This window comes from Mytilus galloprovincialis, chromosome 10 (assembly GCF_965363235.1).
Source record: "Mytilus galloprovincialis chromosome 10, xbMytGall1.hap1.1, whole genome shotgun sequence".
Classification (NCBI taxonomy): domain Eukaryota; kingdom Metazoa; phylum Mollusca; class Bivalvia; order Mytilida; family Mytilidae; genus Mytilus; species Mytilus galloprovincialis.
Genome location: NC_134847.1, coordinates 67,806,113 through 67,832,986, shown reverse-complemented (window position 1 = coordinate 67,832,986; position 26,874 = coordinate 67,806,113). Strand labels below are relative to the sequence as shown.

The window sequence follows — 26,874 nt, the reverse complement described above, 5'->3', positions numbered from 1 at the left end:
ACAAGATAATATCTTGTGGGAACAATATATTATCTTGTGGGAACAATGTATTATCTTGTGGGTACAAGATATTATCTTGTGGATACAAGATATTATCTTGTGGGATATATATTATCTTGTGGGTACAATATATTATCTTGTGGGAACAATATATTATCTTGTAGGTACAATATATTATCTTGTGGGAACAACATATTATCTTGTGGAAACAACATAATTATTATCTTGTGGAAACAAGAACACTTTCTTGTGGGCACAAGATATTATATTGTGGGAACAAAATATTATGTTGTGGGAACAAAATTATTATGTTGTGGGAACAAAATATTATCTTGGGAACAAGTTAAAAAATATTTCTTGCATGGCCTCATTCTGCCACCGTAGCTTTCTTTTCATTTAAAACTGTTAATGTTTTGATCAAACAAAATACACGTGTATTGTTTTAATGGTGTCCGACCACACATTCAAAATTCCAATCTATTTAACCAAATTTTACAATTTTCAGAGCTTTCTAAATATATTACCTACATACTAACTTCATGAAAACCAAGTATATCATCCTGAATCATACACGTATAACCTTTCTTCATGTTAATTATCAATCCATGTTTTACATGTATGTCTTCTTATGACGAATTACTGTTCAGAAGCCAAGTATACTAAAAATAATTCCCCTAGTTCTCTGGAGATCTCAAACTAGTATACCATGAAGCGCATTGATCCTCAATTTACTAATAAATTTAAGATCAAACGGGTCTTTTAATACATAATGTGATTGCTTTTTCACCAAAATGTTCATTTCTGCAAATCTGCTGGTTAGTAGCACGTTTTTTGTCATGGAAGGGCTAATTTTACATACGTTCTAAATTTGAGTTTGTGAATTGGTGAAATGACACCTAAATACATACCCGAAGTTGTTTTGTTCTTAAATCACATTTATTCTTTTTTTTTTAAATCACTACTATTTTAGTCCCTTTTTGTTCCATTTCACCGTTTCCTTACTACATGCCTTTAAGGAACACTTACCGTTATTATTTACCTAATTCAGAAGATATTTCCAATATAAAAGATTGAACAAAAAGTCATGTACTTTACTTTTCAGTGATACCAGATATATGCCATGACGGAGAATATAAGATATATATAAATTCTTTTAAATAGCATTTTTTCGTCGTCAGAAGCAATATACATGTATTCAATTTAAAATTAAATTAAAATTTGAAAATGCATACATCTTTCGATAATTCATTACATATCTTGAGATTTAAAATGTAGAGTGAACATTTGTTTAAAAATTCTGATTGCAACAAAGCATGATACAATTTGTCATTTCCCAGCATATTATCATAATGCTCTTTTTTTTTTTTTTAAAGAAAAACTGTCTGCTTTATAATGTCAAATGTTTAATCTTATCCCTGAACACCTTGACGGTATCTTTGCCTCTAATCAGATCTGCTGCTTTCTCGCCAATCATTATACATGGTGCATTTGTGTTCCCGGATGTTAAATGTCTCATCACAGAAGCATCAGCCACACGTAATCCTGATATGCCTTTTACCCTGTAATCGATAGAGGTCAATTTTATGGAAGCACACGCAACACTTCTGGGTTGTTAAACAGTTTGGATCCAAATTTAAGTTATGATCAATTATTGAATGATAGATTAACTTTTAACGACAAAATCACTATGTATTTTTTCTGTGAATTCCTTTATTTAAGTACGCATTATTTGATACAAAAGAAGAAAAAACCTGCATGCCATTGCTACCCTTCATATACCAGCAAAATAGAACTTGACCATATGATTATAGTTTGTTGATTTTGAAATACATTCCGAGAATCTTATGAACATTACCGGGATCTTTTTCTCGAGGTTCTGTCCAGTTGACCGTTGATGAACAAATTTTCTGCATTTTTTTACAGTATTAAATGCATACCATATTTTTTCTCAAGCTGGTCGTTTTTTAAAGAACTATATCAAGTTTAAAAAAGATCTTTTAGTTATATGAATTATCATTGGCTTTTTGTATATTTAAACATTAACGTGTACATTTATGTCTCTGGTTCATGTTTTCACCCAGTTATGTCCTTTGCAATAGTTGATAAATGCTTATTTTCAGATACCTCTTCAGACGATCGAATTCAATGTATAGAAAAAGAAATAGTCTTAATTGATTTTTGTTTGAATATGAGATGTTTTCTTCGGGAAATAACACTGAGAGACGTAAATTTTTATGTCAATGTATTCCAAATTTCTAAACATATCTGCCTTTGTAAAAGCACACACACACACACCCTATTATCGGCTATGATCCATGCGGCAAATACAATAATCATTAGTCTTTGTTCTTGATTGTCATTCAAAACAATTCTTTTGCATCCCGTGTACAGATCTTATTTAGTTTGCTATTCTTGTTGATATTGCAATACAATGAGTTTTGCAAATGTGAACATGAATATGACAGTTGTTTGGTGTGTTTGAACTTTTGATTTTGCCATTTGACTACGGACTTTCCGTTTTGAATTTCCTCGGAGTTCGTTATTTTTTTTTTTTTTTTTTTTTTTTAATAGCCAGTAATAGGGTGTGACTTACACATTGACAATAAAATGTAAAATAACATTGCAATAGTCTAAGATTTATTTACTTTTATTTGATGTGACAACAGCTCATTTGTTATTTCTATTTTTTTATTTTTTTTTATTCTTTACAAAAAAGGTTTGTTTTGGGGGAAAATTGTTCTGACAATTATTACATTGTTTTGTTCACGTATCGTTGTAAAATACCGGAATTTGATGCAACTGTCACAAAAGTGACAGATTTAGCGCTATAAAACCAGGTTCAATCCAGCATTTTCTACATTTGAAAATACCTGTAGTATTCGTTTGATGTGTTTTATCCTTTGATTTTTGTCATTTGATTAGGGACTTTCCGTTTTGAATTTTCCTCGGAGTTTAGTATTGTTGTGATTTTACTTTTTTTTTTAAACAAACCTCAGTTGTGGATCCACAACGGAAGTAGGGTCTGTCTTTGACCCCATGCGACATGTTGATGTAGGGTGGTATCCTGTCATTCCCCAGTGACGTATAATACATTCCCAGTACTCATCGGAGTCAAACTCTTCTGTGTCACAGATACCCTTGAAATCCATTCTGTTATAAGTGGCACCTATTTCTTTAAAAGCTTTGGTCTTTTCCAATTTACGCATTATTCGTATACCTATAAAAAAAAACTCTTGAAGCATATGCATGTTCTAAAATCTTCTTTAAATGTAAAATGTCAACAAAATCATTATACTTATCAATGCTTTTTATAAAATCTTAAAATTTAATGCAAAGCACTGTTTTGGAGTGATTGAATCATCCATTACCTAATCCCTATTAGTTAAGCATTTGATCAGATTATACTTGCCTCGCAACTACAATCGTTGGCAAATTTTAGAATTTAAACTTAGTTAAGGCTTTGTACATTTTTGACCTTTCGATCTTTTTTTTTATTATTTGAGGGTCACTGATGAGTCTTTTGTAGACAAATCGCGATTAAGGCGCAAATACAAAATTTTAATGATGATATCTATGATGAGTTGATTTGCATAGTCTTAAAGATATCAGAGTCATCCTAAACAGAGACATTCTTAGGTTATGGTTCATAGAAAGGTTTGATTAAATACTTATCATAAATAATAGTTCACATTAACAGGTTTACACATTTTAGAATAAGAAATTAGATGTTTTACATTACATGTAGTTCTGTTAGTCGTGTTTTGACGTCGTGAGTTTACACGACTAGTATATTGTTTTATGTTCCTTCAATATGACTATTCCAATATGAAATTTAAACGCATATTTTGGTTCAATAACGCTTCCATTCATATTGTAATTATTTTCAGTGCTGCTTATAATTAGTTCACTTAGTTAAAACACGCTATTCAATACATACCAGCAAGAAGAGTCTTCACGTCATCATATTCGCATAGATAGTTTGGGTCAATAGCGGGATAATCAAATGGATCAGTACTCTGAAGTCTTACATAACCTGTACATTTCGGATGCTGTTGAATGGCAAGGATTGTAAACTCCATAGAACTGGATCTTGTTTGTAGTAGTTTAATTACCTTTTAAAACAAACCCGAACTGTAGTGTAAGTGTATTTGAAATAACAATGCAATTATATCATATTTCTATCTTCCAAATATATTTTTAATCAGATTGCAACTCGTTTTACACTGTCAATTTCAGCTTCTAGCATCACACCTTTTTATTTAATGGTACAATATTCGAAAATGTTTTGATTGAGTCGTTTCTTCTACATTTCTATTCTTAATTTCGTTCAATGAAAAAACTAAATAACAAACATGCGAAAGCTAAAACAGATCATTAGAAATCCGTAATTCAAATCTATTTGATTTTTTGGTTTAAAAGTTAAACTTTTGAATTTCGATTTTAACATTTCGACTTTCAACAACTATACGTTATTGATTTTCTTTCAATCATATTTATATGAATAAATTTATTAACAACGATATAATTGTGTCTTCAGGATATTTCTAAAATAAAATCTACAGTTCTTACAGACTCATTATGATTCACTGGTATACCATATTTCTATCTTCCAAATATATTTTTAATCAGATTGCAACTCATTTTACAATGTCAATTTCAGTTTCTAGCATCACACCTTTTTATTTAATGGTACAATATTCGAAAATGTTTTGATGAGTCGTTTCTTCTACATTTCTATTCTTCAATTTCGTTCAATGAAATAACTAAATAGCAAACATGCAAAAGCTAAAACAGATCATTAGAGATCCGTAATTCAAATCTATTTGATTTTTTGGTTTAAAAGTTGAACTTTTGAATTTCGATTTTAACATTTCGACTTTCAACAACTATACGTTATTGATATTCTTTCAATCATATTTATATCAATAAATTTATTAACAGCGATATAATAGTGTCTTTATGGATAATTCTAAAATAAAATCAACAGTTCTTACAGACTCATTATGATTCACTGGTATACCATATTCCATATACAGATCATCTTGTGCAATGCTGAAAAACTCAAGCTGATAATCTGGATACAGTGGTTCTTTCTTGTTTCGGTCTGTCATCCTACCAAAAATATGTCCTTCCAAACCACTTGTAGTCATAACTCCTGCAATTAAATAATAAATGTGTATTACACACAATTTCTTGTTTTAATTATAATTATTATAGTGAATGGTTAGTGTTTTCAACATAATTATCAAATTTTGAATTATTTTATACAACCAATTGCAACGGTGACGGTGTAAACTTATAAGTATCAGGAAAAAAGCGCGTCATAATTTGCGTGTTGAGAACACCTGCTAATAAATGCTTATTGTCTCGTTGTCTTATTGGAATAATACGAGAGTAAAAAAGTGAAACAATTGATGTCAGAAAGAAACCTATGCAATATATTTTTCATTTGTTTTTTGTTGTTTTTGTGTTGTTTGTTTTTTTTTTTAATTGTTTTTTTAGGGGGGGAGGTAAATCCATTTAACAACATATATTTCAAAGGGAAAAAATAAATGAGGTTAACGTTAATTTATATATTTATATTCCCTTCATATACAAGTTCTTTATTCTGACATTAGTTGTGGAAATCAAATCAAAGGTTACATAAAAACCAGGTAGATGATTCCTTTGGAAAGTTGAAAAAAATAATGCTGGAATTAACAAAGCATATAAAAGTTTTAAAGTTTTTAAAGCACATTTTTAACAAAAGCTATGTTCGTAGACTGTGACTTATTTTTCTAACAAATAGTCTTACGTTTTTGAATATTTAAGTATATCTTGTGTTTGACTCACATAGGCAAAGTTCTTATCATTACTGAACTATGTACCTTTTCCTAATATATGATACTGCATTTCATTCCATAACGAGACTGTTTCAGCAGACGTAATACAGTACGGTTTGTTTATCAAAAACTTCAAGAAAATTTGATAGTGATCCTGGAGATTTTCACCAACTGGTAAATCGGCAACAACAGGAATCTGGAGGAAGATTGGCCAGAAAATATTTAAAAAACGTCTACATCATTTATGTAATCAAACAAATTGTTTTTTTAGTGCATCATATCTGAATTAAAATCTTATATATATTATATATATATATATATATATATATGTGTGTTACTTATATATAACATAGTTAGTCAACCACGATCTGTTAAGGGTTTATAAGGTCACACGCCATATGTAAAGACTCTTTTATAAGCCAAAAATAAAATTTACTCAAGACGTCAATTTCATAGTATGGTGGGAATTAACCGCCATAATAATACGAATACATTCCTTAGTTCATAAAATACAGTCTTTTAAATTGTACTTTATGCAATTTACTAATTCGCAAAATAAAAAGTCTTTAAATTTGTAACGCGTATGATTTTCCATTGGATACATGCATTTCTATATTTCCTGATTTATATAATGTAACTTCTCAATGTATGTGTAAATCAAGTTTATGAATTTGTTGAAGTCTTGTCTTGGACCGTGAAATAAAATTCTACATTTCTTAATTTTTTTATGTAATTTTTAGTCTCGTTTTGGGAGAATGCGTCAGTTTCAATATTACCGCCCAGCAAAGGAGAAGTTTCGATGATCAAGAAAACTACACGATACAAATCAAAAAGTTACAAATCAAGAATGGAAAAGGTTCCACAAATTCCACAAGAGGGCGCTATTTTTTTCCGTTGGCATTTGGTGGTTGTGGACGAAAACAAAGAATTAAGTTACCGAATAACTGTCATTCGAATATTCAGTCCGGTATAATATTTACAGTTTATAATTCTTAAATTTATTCAAGTTCGCTGCCATATTAGATTGTAAAATTCAAACATAGGATTTCTTTCTATTGATCTCTTCTATGTCATGCATAATGTCATTTTCGTTGTCTATTTTTTAAAACAACTTTGGTAATATTGAAAACTCCAGAATACTGTGCATGAGAAGTTTTCATGATTGAACATCTCAGCGGCTGTTTCGGTGTATATATGAGTGGCCAATGGTTGTTTCAGTAATTCCATGTGTATTATGCAATTTCTAATTTAGTGCATAATGTAGTTGATTTAACATTGTTGTATTCCTTTTACACATACAGAAACATAGGATGCCATTTTGATAGGATACAAATCTTAATATTTTAGAAATTTAATTGAAAAGAACAGTGATATAATGTCTCCCGTCTGTCAGTGTACACATGGCAATTTTTCTGCCAAATACAAAAAAAGAACTGTACTTATATATACCAACTATTATATAAACACATTACATGAATAATTAAATCTGAAAAATATGTAGACTTGGGAGTGCTAGTAACGGATATTGATCAAACAAACAGACATAATTACTTTGTCATCTGCTCAATGTGTAACAGTAGATCGTGCAAGATCCTCATGGGTATTACAGGTCTTTAAAAGCTCCCTCATCATTTGGAGGTATTTCAGTCAATATTTGAAATATAAGTCGATGTATTTCACTCAACTTTTGAAAAAAAGTTAACGTCAAGGATGAGTCTTTTGTAGACGAAACGCGCGTCTGGCGTATATACAAAATTTAGTCCTGGTATCTATGTTGAGTTTATATACGTTATAAATTTGGATATTTCAATATTGGAAATCATTAAATACATTTTTTTCCAGTGAAGTGATATTTCTGGTTCTTGAGAAACAAATGTAAAGTTGAATTTTGAGATTAAGCCTCTGTATGAATTTGTTAAATTGAATTATATATTTATACCCTGAATTGCGAAAAATCTGTATAAATAATTACCTGTTGATTAATAAAAATCTTTGGAACATGAAGATGTTTGTCCCCCGCGGCAATTGATAGAGGAAATTAGTCATGGTCTGTATCTGCCCAATTGTCTACTTATATATCCATGCTTCTGTCTATTTCGGCTACTCTGAGACCGGCAAGATGATTTTTCTCAGAAATATTGTGGGATAGTTATACCTAATTTTGATTTGATCATTGAAATTGTACAGGTGTTATTGGATTAAGAATTATTTGAACATTGAAAACTATATGAACACTTAACGGACGCAACTCACATAAGTACTGTTGTTAGATTTTGTTGAAATTGTGTAGGATTGTACTTTATCATTCAACACTTAAGAATTAAGGAGATGTAGTATGATCAACAACGATATGGTGGTAACAACTATAAGCAACCGTACGTCCACAATACCATACCATACCATATAGTCGGCTAAAAATGGCCCCGACATGAAAAATATGAAACAATTCCATTGAGGAAACTAACGGCCTAATTAATAACAAAACAATTTACCCCAAAAAACAAGTCTTCAGTGTTGACCTTTGGCTCTATTCTGCTCTTTGATCGGGTTGTTGTGTCTTTGACATATTCCCCATTTCCATTCTCAATTTTATCATAACTCTACGAAATTACCTTTAACTTTGTCAGATGGTTCTTCGGACCAATTCCAGATAACATTAAAATAGCAGGACTGTTGATGGCTCCGGCAGATAAGATAACTTCTTTTGTCGCATAGAGATTCAGTTTTCTGTTGTCTTTAATTACTTCTACACCGATAGCCTTTTTACCCTCAAGTAATACCTGTTAAAATTTAAGTTAAACTTGAGCTATTTTCTCGTTTACATCTTGAGGCTCCATACTCTCGTATAACTCACATGAAACTGAAACACATACTTTATTGAAGCAGTTATAAGATAGAGCGTTAACCACCACAGGATCTTTTTGTTGTAGTTTCATTTTTCGACTGTTATGCTCCGAGTTTGTTTAAAATGCTTACCGCATATAATGATTTGATATTGTTGTGTGGATCAATTGATATAACAAAAAAAAATTATACACCAGAAATTTCATTTAGATGGGTATGTTGTGTTTAAAAGGACATAATTGTTTCATTTGGGAAAGCTATTGAATTCTCTTTCTTTAATTCCATCTTTTTCAAATTTCAAACAAAATCATACGGGAATGTTATGAAAAGATATACTCGGCGACATACCGAAATAAAAATACGAATCAGATTTTTTGCTATATTAACGTCAGTCATGTTGTAGGACCATTGTAAAGCGATTAAAGGTTTATGCTGCATTAAAAAAAGTAGAATAATCAAAATAACTATTAAATATAAATTCAAAACGGAGAGACCTTTATAAACTGGCAAAATCAAAATCTCAAACACATATTACGAAGGGAAAACAACTGTCATATTCCTGTCCTGGTACAGGTATTTCTTATGTAGGAATTATTAGATTTAACCAGGTTTTAGATCTAGCTAGAGCTCTCACTTGTATGACAGTCAAATAGAAGTTTGATTTTGTAAAGACTTCTTTCTTCATATATATTCCATTAGTTCAGTAATTGTGGCAATTATCTCGAAATGCTGTCATACGAAAATGATGCAGCTGTTAACTTATACAGAAGTTTTTAGATTAATATTCAATATTCCCCAAAAATAACATACAGAGGCACGGTTTTTTGGGGTAAAGATGGAAAATACAGGAAAGCATATAGTACCTTTGTCACAAAAGTATTGATACTTATGTGTAAGTTAGATCTATTGATGACAGGTCTTAAGTAGGCTTTTGCAGTATTGGAACGTTCACCGTTCTTCATTGACGACTGCATGTATGAAAAACCTGCAAATGTTTCAAATGAATAACCAAATAAGAGTTTTTCGCAAAACTATTTGTTTTCACTCACAAATAAGTATTTTAAATTCAAAACTTGACTTTATTTTAGAAATTTGTTGTGTATAGTATCTATTATTTCACCATTCACATTCAAAAATCTGTAATGAATCATATTTTACATCTGAAAACAGCGTGTCATATTTCTGAATGTGCAATTAACCTTTTTTTGTTTTTTTACTTTAACCCATTTTGGACAAAAGGCACACAAACAGTTTTTTCCGTTATTTGAACATAAGACTTTTGCTTATAAATCAATATAAAATGAAGAATTATTATCTATATTGGTATAGTTGGTACAACGGAAAGACGGTAGATCTATATTGTGGGTGTATAAAACAAAAATACTATGAATAAATTATTCTACCTATTTGATTTTCTCCATTCAGGTCAACATGTTCTATACCGATTTCATGTGCAGCTTGTTTATACATTTCTGGAAGTGGTGTATTTTTAACTTCACTTACACCTAAGTACCCACCCCTTGAATGATAATCTGTAAAGATAATCAATAACAATTTTCAGAAATAATTGAGAATTAAACAATAATTGTTTATTGATAGCGTTTGGAATAAAATATCTAGTATTCAAGAATAGTCTGTAGAATGAAAATTTGATTGTTGATTGTCTGCGGAATAAAACAATAACTATAAAGGGTAGCCTGTGGAAAAAGATAATAAAAATGTAGGAGTAGTTTGGAAAATGAGTATACAACTAAAGTATAGGGAAAGAGATAATACAATGGCCTCTTTTTTCATAATTTGTGTTCTGTTTATTATCGGTTAGTCTTGTGTAGACGAAACGCACGTCTGGCGTATTAAATTTTAAATCTGGTACCTTTTGTTAGCTAGTATTCGTGTGTTTCTCTGTCCTATATGTTCTCCCATTTATTTGTATTGTAGTCCTGTCATGTAATGTTGTCATTTAAATGTTGTATTTAACATTGCCATAAAAGCGGGAGGTTTGGCATGTCACAAAAACAGGTTCAACCCACTCTTTTTTCTTAAAATGTCCTGTACCAAGTCAGGAAAATGGCTATTGTTATCTTATAGTTCGTTTCTGTGTGTGTTACATGTTAATGTTGTGTTTCTGCTGTGTCGTTGTTCTCCTCTTATATTTGATGCGTTTCCCTCAGTTTTAGTTTGTAACCCGGATTTTTTTTTTTTTTTTTCTCAATCAATTTATGAGTTTCGAACAGCGGTTTATTACTCTTGCCTTTATTAATTTATGATAATCAACTTTTTAAAATATTTACAAAATGCATATCATTTAAATGAATTGCTATGTCATTGATTGCTGTAAACAATATTTCATATGACGGATGTATGCAAGACTAAAACTTTAGCAGCAGAGCATCAGCAGAAAATCATTTACAGCAACTGATTTGAATTTTATTGAGGTATATAGCAAACTCATTAAAAAAACTTTCAATGGGAAATTAAGCTAGTTCGAACCTGAATCATAAAATCGAGGAGCCTGAATATCCTCAATTTTTAAGAAGTATGGTAAGACATCTTTATAGCTCCATCCTGTACATCCCTCTTTTTCCCAGTTGTCATAGTCATATCTACTTCCTCTGACATAAGCGAGATAGTTTATACTGCTAGATCCTCCAAGAACTTTACCCCTGGGCCAGAAACTTTTCTAGTGAATAATTGGACTCAGTACATAAGCGTGCATTGGGAGATAATTTATCTTATATTTGCGCGTAATCACTTTACAGCTTATAACACAAATAAAGATAATTCAAAATAAATAGGGCTAAAGTTAATATGAAATTTGAACATATTCTATTGGTTATTTATATTATATATTTTTCATACGATATTCTAAAAAATAAACAATGATAATGAGAAATCCCGTAATATCCTAAGACATACATGTAACCTTATTGTCAGAGTAAATCATTTAATCGAATAGCAGTTTGATAAATAATTTAAAACAGTTTGTAAAGTTGTGTTAAGGCAAACACGTGGAGTTTTTTTGTTGAAAGGAACAAATTAGAAGAAAAAAATCATTTGTGAACGTGTACGATGAATTTAGTCTCCGTATCTACTGTACACTTCAGTCGGGTCATTTGGTGCAAAAACATTTTGTTGTTTAAAATTGATCTTTTAAACGTATTAAGTCTTTGCTGCTAATGTACACTCTTATTTGCAATAACACGATAGGTACGTGATTAATAACAATACCTGGTCTTGCTTCATTTGATGTGAGTATTTTTGTGAAACAGTGTAAAACGACCAATCATTTTTAGTGTTCTCTACGGCTGCAGCTTTAATAGGTGTACTGATATCTTCATTACCATATTCGGAACCTCCTGCTTCTACCAATAACACCGATATTTCTGGATCTTCTGAAAGTCTGTTTGCTATTACTGCTCCTGATGAACCAGCACCAACTTAATGAAAACACAGTAATATTTATTATCTATGAAAGATATAGCATTTATTATCTGTTAATTATATAACGATGTTTCAACTTTGCATCTTAAATAAGTCAATTGATGTATACTAAACTTTCAAGCAGGTTAGCGTTTAAACAAAAACTACAAAAAAATCTTTTAGTAAATTGTGAGAAATAAATTGGAATCGCAATGTTTAAAAAAGTTGAACGGATTTAATTATTATTTTTGAACCCAGTCTGCAGATTAAAGCAGGGTCGATAGGAAACCTTTCTAAACAAATGGGGACTGTCCTATTCTGTGTTTAGTCTCTGGTCAATTTAGCTTTAGATTGTACTGATGGTTCATTGATTGACTGAAAGGACCACGACTTCATATATCTACATAAAATAATGACTTGAAATTATCTACGAAGCATCATTGAAATTTTATAATCTGGATTTATTTTAGCAATTACATTGAGAAAGGAAATGGGGAATGTGTCAAAGCGACAACAACCCGACCATAGAGCAGACATCAGCCGAAGTCCACCAATGGGTCTTCAATGTAGCGAGAATTCCCGCACCTGTAGGTGTCCTTCAGCTGGCCCCTAAAAATATGTATACTAGTACAGGGATAATGGACGTCAAACTAAACTCCGAATTATATTACTTTATTTCCATACCTTTTTTCAGTACAACTAAATCTAGATCCTACCTGATCCTGTTTAAATAGGTTATGTATATACTTACCAACAATATAGTCGTATGTTACATTTAACTTTACATCGAGAACTACATCTTTTTCAGATGGCAGAAAATAAATTCCTAGGAGAATACCAGATACTGCCATCATAATTGTATAATGCAAAGCCATCTCATGTACGCTGAAAATATATATTTGTGTGAAAAATTAACTGATGTCGGTGAGAAACTGCAGAAAATACGCCGAGTTTTAAGGTTTTGCATGATTACCTTTTTTTTTTGTAATAACATAATTGGTATATTTTTGACTGCACTACCTACAGATTTCTACATTTGATACCTTTTTGGTGCTGCTCTTTTTGCTTTTGTTCTAACATCAAGACATGATTTATTTGTTTTGTACATACATGATTCGTATTATTTTAAGAAACATAAATAACTGTTCTATAATTTCATACTTATACTCAATTTTAATTCGAAATTTTTGTTAAAAAATGTTTTTATGATTTAGGCAACCTCATTTTTCCCTTTCGTATTATAATAAAAACTGTTATAAATTATAAAATTCTTCAGTCTTAGATTTAAAGATATCATTATAGTCGCCTGGTCTGCGCTGATTTTGTTATACTCCTGTCGGCACAACCAATGTTGCTCCTTTAGGTTGCACTTTGTAAATACAGCTGTTTCTGACAACACGCCTCTTTTGGGGAGAAATAGAATATTCATAGAAAATTAATTTTGTTTACATACTGGTTCCCAGTTATGCTCTCTGTGTTCCATATCGCAGAGACAGAACTGGGGAATGTTACCAGTAAATAAACACGTGCTTATTGTTTACATTGAAATCTGTGGTAACCTTTCATTCGAGGTAGGGGTCGTTAAGAAAATAAGTGTAAGTTTCAACTCTGAGAAGTTCGGGGCATATAAACATTGAAAATATGCCGCACAGCCCTATATTTTGACCTTTGAAAAAAATTGTGGTGCAAATGAACTTTCAATTCTAGGATAAGATTTTTTTCAAAACTTCATAGTAAAAGTGGTACAGTTTTAGCCGTAAAAGGAGTTCCTATGGGAAATTGCATTGTCAATATTTACAGAAATGCAACCTATATAAGTTCATACTACAATATTCTCTGTGATTTGGCTATTTATCTCGATTTGTTTTCTCGTAATCAATATACGAGATTTGAAAAAATATTTGAACATGTATCTACTGTTGGCATCTATTGTAAACTTTAGAATAGGACTACTTTTTTAATACAATGTTAACTGCGCTACCCGTTTGTTTTTTTTTTTTTAACTCCGAGGAAAATTCAAAACGGAAAGTCCCTAATCAAATAGCACAATCAAATGATAAAACACATCAAACGAATGGACAACAACTGTCATATTCCTGGCTTTGTACAGGCATTTACAAAGGTAGAAAATGGTGGATTTAACCTAGTTTTATAGCGCTTAACCTTCAAAAATGTATGTGAGTAATCAAAGTGTTGTCAATTTGCAATACGAACTTGAAATTTAATATTGAAATGTATTTGACAATAGAACACATTTACTTTATTACAAATTTAAAGTACAGTTTCTTATTTCTTAAATGTACCTTGATACTAGTAGTTAGAGTTAGACTTCATAACATACATACATCCGACTTGCACATTTAAACTTATGTAATTTTGAATGATAAGGTGTTTTTAATGATATAATTTCTTGATCAGATGGATAGATTAAGAATGATCACCTCACTAGACTCCAATACTTTAACTAATACAGGTTTTGATAAACTCTGTTTAGGTGTACATTTTTAGGGGTCTTGCCCCTAAAAAAATAGATAAAAAACAAACTTCTATAAATATGATATGTTTTCCTTTTAAGTCCGATAGTAATAACAGTGATATCACTAAAATTATACACATGGTAAGAAATGTATATAAAATCTAAAAAATCCCTGTATTGTTCCTAACAGCACTTACAGTATAAATAAAAGTGTAATTAATTAGTTAATTACGAATCTACATATCTTTCTGTAATGGTGATTATTATTAATGCGTTCTCAGACATCAGTGACTTAGCAACTTTATTTAATACTATTATTTCCCTTTTTTCATACATAACAGTAAGAATATATTGTATGATTGAGCTGAATGAAAATTGCCAAAACATATCAGGACTTTTTAAACCACAAAAAAGAAGCTAAAACTAGTGTTTAAGATTTGAAGAGTTACCCTTGAATGTAAAACAAGTAAATACTTCCTGGCATTGCGGACATACAAATTTTGAACACGATTATCGTACTCAGAATCAGAAATCAACCAATCAAAAAGATGGATTTGTACTGAGTCCGAGTACTGAGAAAAGATGTATCACCGAGAACCAAGATATATAGAACCGTTCATAGATAGGTAAGATTTATTTTCTGTGGTAGTCAATTAAGGTAGAGTAGTATAGAGATAAAATAAGATCTAGAAGATTTGTCATATAAAACTGCATACGGAACTTGCTAAATATTATGTACCTAGGGTGCTTGCTAAATAGAATATTTTAGATTTAAATGTCCAGCTATCTCTCCCCATATATACACCAGTTTTTGACACACATTTGATATGTGTGGTGTGTAATACTATTGTTTGGTGATAAAACATAATGCTGTGTATATACAAAAAAAGGTCATCATCAAATAACCTATATATAAAGGACATTTTAAGAGTGTTTGTCTTCAACTGAAGTCAAAGTTGACCATCATCATTGGTGTAGTCTAAAACTTTGACAAAGTAACAATATGTATTTACCATGAAAACAAAACTTACCGTGTGAAATATATGACGATATTCGGCAGCCAGTCATCCGAGATAAAAATTATCAAGTCAGCTTATTGACAATATAATACTAGCTTTTTAGAAAAAGGCGGGGAATTATTTAAATAATACACGAGTTGATTTCGAATCTTTGCCTTCCGAATCATAAGGATTAAGCAGATTTTTTGCTAGAAGTTTTTGCTGCATAAACTGGGTTGGAATATTATTCAGTTCATAAGTTAATTCCCAAATTGATTTTTGATTTTATTATGTTTATGAGAAAAAGCATGTTATAAACTATATTTTGACCAATTATCAAAGCATGTTGTAAACTATATCTTGACAAATTATCAAAGCATTCAATAGATTTTGATTTAGACCCCCCACCCCCAATCTATCTTTAGTCAAGATGTTTGGTACGTTAAACCCTGTCTGACTGTCATATTAACCGAACAACCATTCAATATAACAATAGTAAATGCTTGATATTTTCTTTTCGTTAGGCATTCATTGAACCATGGAAATGAGGTCAAGAACACTATGCATAAGCCAGAAGTATATAGTTATTTTGGTTTGTGGTTTGTTATATCTATTTCAAAATACAAAACGTCAGCACTCAGCTACTGCAACCCTCCGTGTACTACGCTCAATTATTAAACATATTGTAACAAACCTAGGGTTGTCATAAAACTCTGTTTAAAACTCATTCAGGAGGAGTGGAATCACCATTTAACTCAACAGCAGTATGAAGAAACAGAATTGTAATAGACATAACAAAAGTATTTATTTTAGTCGTATTTTGACTTCTTCTTTCCATATAATAAACATCATCAAACATTCATCTTTCAACAAATTAAACAATAAATCGGGTGGTCAATATTATGTAGTTGACAGTTCAAAGGCTTCATTCAGAATGCCATGTTTATCTACACGCTCCTATTTATGTCTTTTGGCACTAACTATGACGTAAGAGTAAACATTAAAGCATCCAATCAAAAGCAACGTTTCTTACGTCTTTTGGCTAGTAACGTTTAGAAAGACAAACATATTTCGTTATTCTTAAATAAAGAAACATTATTAAGTTGTCCTAACTTTGTCCTTCTTGTCCGAATTATGTTTAAAAGCGTATGAAACTAAAAGGACATTTCTACATAATGCTATTTTTAAACAGACAGTAAATTCCTTTCTTGATACGGCGTACGAACTTAGGTGTAATTTACATAACCTTACGCATTTGATATGATGCTTACTAAATGAGATCAATGAAAACCCTGTTCTATCATAAATAAAGACAATGTTAATGAAAAGGGAGGCACAAACATAATAAATACGCAATTTATCTGCATTGATAAAGTGTAAACTCAAACAAATAATAATATGAGATCGCAAAGTGAAAGTACAAAACGGTGTCATGGCAGATGTAAACAAGTTGAATCTCACGACGATATTTGTCAAAATAAATCACTATATGACGGGATAATCAAAGTATTACATAGGTAAACATTGCCAAGATATACATATAAAACTGGCCCTTATCGTTTGCAAAGTACAAATAGTTTAAATCATGAGTATGAAAGTAAGCATTTATCAGTGTTTGTGCACACCCGAGAAGTTGACCACCCAGCAATATTCAAATAAATATATGTAATATACAATAAATAATACGTTAAATAATAACAATTATCAGTCCAGATTTGTTACAATGTGTTACGTTTTGTTATCACAGTTTGCAATGCAAAATGGAAATCGTCTTTCCTAGACATAAACCTCTAATGACCAACGGCATATTTATAACTATGAAATAGGCAGTTCATCAACCATTTAAATATAAAGTTCTATACAAAATCTTAACATCATGGCCATCTCTTCTTATCTTATTCAAAAACATTTCCTGCAGTCAAAATATTAATATACCCAATATACTTTCATATGTTTTTAAAGTTCCCTATTTATAACTTATGGTGAAAAACGAAAGTTCCAACTTCCTCAGCTAACTTTACATTTTTGGACCCCTATTTTTCATATACCTCCCAACGTTTCTATGTATTGATACATCACTGTAGTTCCCCAATTACTTCGGTCTGAAAAATGAAACTAGAAAACACGCTGAAGAGTTAAAACAATTATGAAGTGTTATTTTCAACATCTAAATTAAATAGATTTGACAAAAATGCATAAGAAATGGTTATGATTATCATTCAGTGGAAATAAAGTATTTCAAGAGTTTGTTGGCAGTGTTTTTATGACATCTGTATAATCATCAAATGAGCACGAAATGATGAACCTTTTATTCAGTGTTCTTTTCGCATATTTTATGTAGAATTTTTGTAAACACAGAATTTGAATAATAATCCTGTTCCAAGAATATACAATATGATAATAATCTTAAAGGAAAATAAAGCATCTTATCCCCGGCTTTAAGTATATTTCTAGGATTTTGATTGGTTAACGCACGTCGTTACAAAACTCATAGCCCCTGAGTGTTGCTAACCCTTATCCCCGGACGTTGCTACCCATTACATCGGGGAAATTCACGCGCGTTTTCCTTAGTCCCATGATTGTTCTTATGAAATATCGAATTCTGTAGATTATCCTTGATGTCTCCGGTGCTTCTGAAGGGTAAGCAGATTCTGCTCCATATATCACAGCCGGCGTGTTATTTATGTTATTACAAAATGGGTAAATATTCTAATTCGATAGGTAGTTACGACACAAAGAACATATCCGATATCATCTGTGAAACGGATATTCCATAAAAGTCAACCAACTCGTGATGGCGTCCATAAAATTTACAAATTGATGATTTCAGCTTCACCACTTGGAACTTACAATATATTAAAGTACCATATTTGAAGCCAATCGTACTGTTTCACTGGTTGTTATAGCAATCGATGAAAAAAATACATAAATAAACCTTTATGAAATCTTTTTCGATACAAATTATTTTTTATTCATAACAATACGTTTGTGGTACAAGATACGCGTACATTAACATAGAAGTCTGATATTTTTATGTAGACAAAACAATTGACAGTTTTGCTACAAAAAAATGACCATTGAAAGCAGAAAATGCAATACACATACGTGAATAATTAAATATTAAAGAGAAAATATTTTTTCATCAGCAATGTTTTGATTATGGTAAATTTGCAAATGCATATACCAATACTTTTTGATATCTTATTTACATAGCTTTGCTTTAACATATAAAGTGTACATATGTAAAACTAAAAAAAAACATTCTAAAGCAATAAATTAATGTGCACAAGTTATACAACTGCGACTACATCAGAAAACTTTAACTCTACTTTCGCCATATTGTAATGTCTGATAAATCTATTGAATGTATGGCTGACGTCAGTATGTTCATCCTGATTTCGATAGATCATCATAATATCTGCTTTATAATTTCAAATGTTTAATCTTATCCCTGAATGCCTTGACAGTATCTTTGCCCCTGATGAGATCTGCAGCTTTCTCGCCAATCATTATAGATGGTGCATTTGTATTTCCTGATGTTAAATGACTCATCACCGAAGCATCAGCCACACCTAATCCTGATATTCCAGTTACTCTGTAAATAAAAAAAATTCAAACTGTGAGAAAATATCAATCTACAACGCATATTCAGTATATGCAGGTATCTTTTTTACCATAATCATTAAAATCAAATTTATGACAAGGTCTCGATTTATACATCACCATTAAATTGAATGAAAATGTGTTTCAATATGTTTGTTTCTGGATATTTTTGTCACCATGCATAAATTGATAGAAAGTACGAAATAGGTTTTATTAATTAGTACTATTAGTTTGGTTTTCATTTTAAGATCAGTGAAATAGAAACAGACTTCGACCACCCAACTTTAATTTTTACATATCGAGTAAACTTTTTGTCAGCATTCTTCTAAATAAAATGATTACCGAGAATTTGGTTTCGCCATGTTAGAGAAGCATGCTAAGTTTGAATGAATAATTTCTGCTGTTTTGATATGTATTGAGAAAAAATTTCAACACATTTGTGTAATATTAACACATTTTATTTTAATTTCTTTTCATTGGATAGATGTTTATTTATACATATTGCTACACATAATCGAGTACACAGTTCAGAAAAGTCTCTGAGGACTTGGTCACATTTATTATAATATACGATAACCATTGCAATACAATATTTTTTTTTCTCTCAGATCGAGGTCTGGTCTCTAATCGACGTCTGTTTCTCAAATCGACGTCCAAATCCGACATCGAATCAAATAGTATTACAAATCGACGGCAAAAATTGTATGACCCTCTTATAGACGTCTCTTTTATTTTGTATTAAATCAATATAAGAAAACAGGTGTGGACACTTTAAAGTTTGATAATAGGTGTTAGCCAAGGACCCGTGTTGACGGCAATCCTTTTACTTATAATTGTGTATTTTTTAATACGTTGTGACTTAGATTGAGAGTTTTGTCATTGGCATTTACCCCATCATCTTATTTATATATAGTTTCTGTAAGCTACTTCACAAAAAGACAAAATGATACAGATAATATAAAAAAGAAAAATTTAAAATTAAATAATTAAATGAAATTTAACATCGCGATAAGTGTATCCTAATGGACCGGATGTAGTTTTTTGTGATTAATTACATCACATTGGACGTCGGTTAGAGGGTTTAAATAACGGACACTGATTTGAGAACGTGATGTCGGATTTGATCGTCGATATGAGGATTGCACGTCGATTACAGACTGGACGTCGACCTGAGTCTAACAGTCTATATCAGAGTTTAATCGCCAGTAATAGGGTGTGATTTACAAACTTAAATGAGCATTGAAATAGTCTCATTTGCAAACTAAAATTTGTACACTGTTTATTTTATTTGTCAATCGTAACCCGACTAATGCTAATCTGTTAATTTTAATCTTTTGTTGTCATGGTTATTATCCTCCACAAAACATAAAGACTTAAATGATTCGTGGAAATATAAAAAAAAGTAGATATGGTATGATTGCCAATGAGACAACAAGTGACCAAATGACACAGAAATTAACAACTATAGGTCACCGTATGACCTTCAATAACTAGCAAAGACCACACCGCAATAAGCTGTTTGGAACAACGCATTTACCAAACCTAAGTTGTGGATCCACAACGGAAAAAGGGTCTGTCTTCGACCCATGCGACATGTTGATGCAGGGTGGTGTCCTGTCCAGTATAATACATTCCCAGTACTCATCGGAGTCAAACTCTTCTGTGTCACATATACCCTTGAAATCCATTCTATTGTGAGTTACACCTATTTCTTTAAAAGCTTTTGTCTTTTCCAATTTACGCATTATACGGATACCTGCTCAAATAAATGCTTTTTTAAACACGCATGTTCTGTCATAAGATAATTTATAAATGTTCAGAAATTGGTAAACTCGCAAACGATTTTTATAAAGTTGTTAAAATATAATACAAAAAATTATTGATCGCGTCATTCATTACATAATTCCTTTTAGTTAATCATTTTATTAGATCGATGTTGCCAAATTTAGGGATTTAAAACTTGAAAATTGAATATGCTGTTTCTCCACCGATCAATCGGCATTGCGGTGCAGAATAAGTTGGCTTTCAAAGAGAGTCTGTAACGTGTTTTGCTGTGTTCAGTCAAAGATGAACTCGCACGTTAAAGGTCTGACCAAATGTTCCGATCTAGTACAAAGAAAGGTTTATAATAAATCCTGAATGTTTTATAACAATTATTGTATTATAGCGTTTATATGTCTTGCCTGAGTAGGGCCATTATTGGCAAATAAGATGAAAGTTAATATTAAACACAGTCATTACCAACTTCCTGTCCTGGTATTAGTGTATTATGTGCCACTTAACATGGCATATCATTGGTTACCTACAAATCTGATAATAGATCAACGGAGTTTAGTACTTAACGTAACCAAAAACAGTCAGGGGAAATTATCAAAATTTAGCCCCAAGAATTTTTACCATCCCCTTGTCTTTGCTTCTTTGCAAATTAAACTTATTGTTTGGGTAATATATATGCATATGAATGTAATCAGAATCTTTCATAGATTTTATATCCAGTAGTTAAAATAGAAAAAATATAATTCCTTTTTGGTGTATCCATAGCAACAATCTGCATTTGTTTGTTATAAAGATGACGCATATTTCCCAAACATTTCGCCAGAAGAAGAATTTCAATCACTTTAATTTACATGTTTTCTGAAACTGTTTGCGTATATCTACCACGAAATCCAATAAAATTGCATATGGCATTTATCTAAAAAAAAAATGTAAAAATTGAGTCAAAAAGTGTTGCAAACATCGCAATAATTTCTTGACTTGTAGCTTCTTATAAACCATCTTCAAAGGCTATAGTAGTATTCAGTTGTCTAAAAATGAATTTTATAACACAATAGCTTTCATATTTGAAAAATCCTACGGGCCTAAAATGCGAAACCAAACTCCTAACTGTGCATTGCTACCTTTATAGTAACTCTTTTTTTTAAATTCACCCTTTTGATTTATCTTCTATGTTCTTCTAGCTACATCAAGTAAAATGGCCTTTTATATTAGAACATTAGTTGAGTATAATGAATATTTTATGGGGTAAGCAGTTGACACTGAAGGCTAAATTAGTTGTCTCAAAATGAATCTTATTGCACAATAACTTTCATATTTGATATTTGAAAAATCAGCCGGGGCCAAAATTGGAAATCAAACTCATAACTGTGTATTGCTACCTAAGATAAAGTCGAGCCAAGTCTGGAATTTAAACTTACAAAGAAGACCGAAACAGAAAAGAATAGTATTGAGTAATATTTAAATATGCAGTTCGTGCTTATATAGACGTCAAGTTAATACGAAAACAGAAACGTTTGTTGGTTGAGTTCATAGAAAGGTTTGGTTATAATACTTCCATATAGTTCAAATTCCGGGTATAAACATTTTAGAATTAGCAATAGCATGTTTTACACTGCTTTATCTTTTTTTTTTTTTTGTACTGCTCGAGTTATAATTGACTGGTATATTGTTTTAGTTCTGTTCAACATTACTACTCTAATATATGATTATTAAACGGATATCGTTCAATCACGTTTTCATCTATATTTATAGTGTGTTATAATGCTGCTTTTTTAAGTTCACTTATAACCAAATAATAAATACTGACCAGAAAGAACAGTCTTCACGTCATCAAATTCGCAGAGATAGTTTTGGTCAATCGCGGGATAGTCAAAAGGATCCGTACTTTGAAATCGTACATAATTAGTTATCAAAGGTACCAGGATTATAATTTAGTACGCCAGACGCGCGTTTCGTCTACATAAGACTCATCAGTGACGCTTATATCAAAATATTTATAAAGCTTAACAAGGACAAAGTTGAAGATCATTAAGGATCCAAAATTCCAAAAAAGTTGTGCAAAATACGACTAAAGTAATCTATGCCTGGGATAAAAAAATCCTTAGTTTTTCGAAAAATTCAAACCTTTGTAAACGGGAAATAAATAAAAATGATCACATTATTGATATTCATGTCAACCCCGAAGTGTTGACTACTGGGCTTGTGATACCCTCGGGAACAAGACGTCCTCATAACCTGTACATTTCGGGTGCTTCTGAATGGAAATAATTGTAAATTCCATAGAACTGGATCTTTTCTGTAAAAGTTCCATTATCTAATAAAACAGAACCAAACTCTTGTTTCATTGTATTAGATATAAGGATGTAGTTGTATCATGTTTTATCTTCTTAAAATATTCTTTTGAACCGTATGTTCATCAATATTTGATACTTTTTATGCCCCACCTACGATAGTAGAGGGGCATAATGTTTTCTGGTCTGTGGATCCGTTCGTTCGTTCGTCCGTCCGTTTGTTCGTCTGTTCGTCTGTCCGTTTGTCCCGCTTCATGTTAAAGTTTTTGGTCAAGGTAGTTTTTGATGAAGTTGAAGTCCAATCCACTTGAAACGTAGTACACATATTCCCAATGATGTGATCTTTCTGATTTTATTGCCAAATTAAGAGTTTTTTCCCCCCAATATCACGGTTCACTAAACATAGAAAATGATAGTGCGAGTGGGGCATCCGTGCGAGTTGGGCGTCCGTGTACTTCTTGTTTAGTCTTTCCATCAATGTCAAAAACTAAAATAACAAGCATACGAAAGCTAATACCCTAGTCCCACTAGGCCACGATCACACTTCGATCTGTGAAAAAAATGCAAATTTTGATGATCGTGGTACGATCGTGTAGGTCGCAGTAAGGTCGTACCACGGTCGTGGTGAGGTCTTCAAGATCGTGAAGAGCGTGGCCAACTTTGAACATGTTTAAAACAATCGTGGTGCGGTCGTGGCGAAATTATGTCGTAGTAGAAGCGTAGTGAGAGCGCACTAAGATCGTAGTAAGATCGCAAAGGTCGCTGTACAATCGTAGCGAGAGCGTAGCGAAAGCGTGATTCTATTCGGAGAGACTGCGCTACGATCGCACAGCGACGTTATCACGACCTCACTACGACCATCACGTTCTCACCGCGACCCAACTACGCTTCCACTACGACTTTACCACGCTGTTCACGACCATAGTACGATTCTAGCACGCCCTTGCCGTCCTCATCACGCTCTTCTCACGACCTTACTACGTTCACACTACGACCATCATTTTTATTGTCATTTTCACATAAAATATATTAAAAAAAAACTCCCTAGATTTTGTTTGTCTGAATGTATTTATTCATTTGCTCTAACGGCTCAACCATGCTTCTCGTTTTTAAATAGATTAGACCGTTGGTTTTTCCCGTTTAAATGGTTTAACATTAGTATTTTTGTGGGCCCTTTATAGCGTGCTGTTCGGTGTGAGCCAAGGCTCCGTATTGAAGGCCGTACCTTGGCCTATAATGGTTTACTTTTATATATTTTACGTTGATGGAAAGTTGTCTCATTGGCACTCATACCACATCTTCCTATATATATTGACACATCTGTGTCATCTCTGCTACCGTTCACTAAAATATCGTCATTTGAGCCTTATGGACCAGCAATAGGTTGTAATTCAGGTTTGATTGGTCGTTCCGACATCTCTTGATGACAAGTAATATTCTACTTATGTGTATAGTATCAGTTTAATTGAAGTCTGGAGCTGGCATGTCAGTTAACTGCTAGTAGTCTGTTGTTATTTATGTATTATTGTCATTTTGTTTATTTTCTTTAGTCACATCTTCTGACATCCGACTCGGACTTCTCTTGAACTGAATTTTAATGTGCGTATTGTTTTGCGTTTACTTTTCTTCGTTGGCTAGAGGTATAGGGGAAGGGTTGAGATCTCACAAACATGTTTAACCCCACTATTTTTGCGCCTGTCCCAAGTCAGGAGCCTCTGGCCTTTGTTAGTCTTGTACTATTTTTAATTTTAGTTTCTTGTGTACTTTTTGGAGTTTAGTATGGCGTTCATACTTTGCTCCCTCTGCCTCTACATCATGACTGTATTGTTTGCGTGAAATCGCCGTTTTAATCAGAAATAGAAGGAATGGAACTATATTGATATGAAACACGATATTGACGGTATTGCTGAGAACGTAGTAAGATCGTGGTATGAACGTAGTATAATCGTGGTTAGAACGTGCTATAATCGCAGTAAGATCGTGTTGCAATCGGATAATTCGTGGTATGGTCGTAGTGAGAACGTGAAGAGCGTAGAAAGATCTTTATAAGCGTACTTGAGGTCGCAGAATAAGCGCAGTGAGAACGTGGTTTAATCGTAGCGGGATCGTTGTAGAAGCGTAATTAGGACGTAGTAGCATCGTGAAAGCAACGAAAATTAACATTTTCATGCCGCTCATACCGCGACCTCACCACGATCTAAATTTATTTTAGATCGCGGTGAGCGTGGTGCGATCGTGGTCTAGTGGGACTGGGGCTTAAATGAACCATTCGAGGTCCAAACTTCCAATTCATTCGATATTTTAAAGTTGGACAATGAATTTTGAATTCAGCATTTTAGCGATTTTCAAGATATATTAGTGAATATTGTCTCGAGCTTTCATTCAAACATATGAATAATGGATACATTTTATAATTGCGATAACTGAAATTCTTGATTGATATTTTTAATAAATAATACGTACGGTTTTATTTTAGTTCATTGGTAGACCATTTTCTATAAATTCATCATCTTGTGCATTGTTGACAAACTCAAGCTGATAATCTGAATACAGTGGTTCTTCCTTGTTTCGGTCTGCCATCTTACCAAAAATGTGTCCTTCCAAACCATTGGAGGTCATAACACCTGTATTAAAAATAAACGAGCCAAATTTATTTTAATCAAGGTATTTGGTACCACATAGACATTCGAGACTATCTCTTAAAGATTCTTACTTATTAACCATCGAAATAACATCTGGAAGTATGCCAACGGTCATGATACTACAGATATAAATATATAACAAGCACGTGCAATTGAATTATTCTAGGTCTGTTTGATTTTCATGTTACAGGTTAAACAAATATTTTTATCATGGTTTTAACATGCATAATAAATGATTTGTGATGAATTGAATCAGTCAATGAAATGTTTAATCTTTTTTTCGCTTTCAATGTTGACATCCTATTCCTCTCAATAGTTCAAGCGTAACACATATCCAGCGAAAGGGTCAATTGAAGGTCACATGTAAATAAATTCACATTAAGTTGAATTATTGATTAATTCAATTTTAAATTAGCACTGTACTTTTATATTATTTTGACAAATGTGGGTCAAATTGACTACTTATAAAACAAATAGTGTTTAAAAATTCCGCTATGATTGATACTGAAAAAAATATAGTATGTATTTTTATAAAATATTGTTTAAATGTTAATCACTATAAAAAAAGTAAACAAATAAGTTTACATAGAAAAAAAGCACACAAATACAATGTAAGCACATAAGCAAAAACGAAAGACAATAATACAACATTAACCATAGCATTAAAGCACATGAGATGACAAAAGTAATGTTCATAGAATGATCTATGAATCAAATAGACAAAACTCGTATATATCTTAATTACTGTAACTATGTACAAGTGAGAGGTTTAGCGCTATAAAACCAGGTTCAATCCACCATTTTCTACATTTGAAAATGCCTGTACCAAGTTAGGAATATTACAGTTGTTGTCCATTGTTTGATGTGTTTTGTTATTTGATTTTGCCATTTGATTAGCAGATTAGGGACTTTCGTTTTGAATTTTCCTCGGAGTGTAGAATTTTTGTGATTTTACTTTTTACTATCACGTCAAACAGTAGTTTTGAAATGTGAAGTTGAGTC

The 26,874-nt window shown here is 31.8% G+C and overlaps 1 protein-coding gene and 1 long non-coding RNA gene across 3 annotated transcripts; both read right to left on the bottom strand.

Annotated features, from left to right (window-relative positions):
* Positions 1 to 1,144: 1,144 nt before the first annotated feature.
* On the bottom strand, positions 1,145 to 15,664 carry LOC143048203 (glucose dehydrogenase [FAD, quinone]-like). Of its 2 annotated transcripts, none has more exons than XM_076221742.1 (12): positions 15,594 to 15,664; positions 12,838 to 12,971; positions 11,895 to 12,103; positions 11,157 to 11,346; positions 10,070 to 10,198; positions 9,530 to 9,651; positions 8,435 to 8,602; positions 5,868 to 6,018; positions 4,995 to 5,155; positions 3,938 to 4,112; positions 2,992 to 3,217; positions 1,145 to 1,559 (listed from the first exon to the last, which is right to left on the bottom strand). In XM_076221742.1, exons 2-12 carry the CDS (start codon positions 12,959 to 12,961, stop codon positions 1,388 to 1,390), a joined length of 1,827 nt encoding a protein of 608 aa, XP_076077857.1. In that variant the 5' UTR covers positions 12,962 to 12,971; positions 15,594 to 15,664; the 3' UTR covers positions 1,145 to 1,387. The 2 variants fall into 2 exon arrangements, with proteins under 2 accessions (XP_076077857.1, XP_076077858.1); XM_076221743.1 differs by lacking the exon at positions 15,594 to 15,664 and adding an exon at positions 14,528 to 14,605.
* Positions 15,665 to 18,581: 2,917 nt separating this feature from the next.
* Positions 18,582 to 25,954, bottom strand: LOC143049301 (uncharacterized). Its single transcript, XR_012970169.1, has 3 exons — positions 25,694 to 25,954; positions 20,701 to 20,919; positions 18,582 to 19,155 (listed from the first exon to the last, which is right to left on the bottom strand). It is a non-coding gene; the product is annotated as an uncharacterized LOC143049301 (long non-coding RNA).
* Between the last annotated feature and the right edge of the window lie 920 nt (positions 25,955 to 26,874).

Excerpts from the sequence above, each read along its gene's own strand:
- LOC143048203 (XM_076221742.1), bottom strand. The coding sequence starts at position 12,961 with ATGGCTTTGCATTATACAATTATGATGGCAGTATCTGGTATTCTCCTA. Across the intron at positions 11,347-11,894 it reads ATCAAATGAAGCAAGACCAG|AAAAGTTTCTGGCCCAGGGG; the intron begins GTATTGTTATTA and ends ATTATTCACTAG. Across the intron at positions 10,199-11,156 it reads TCCTCGATTTTATGATTCAG|ATTATCATTCAAGGGGTGGG; the intron begins GTTCGAACTAGC and ends TTATCTTTACAG.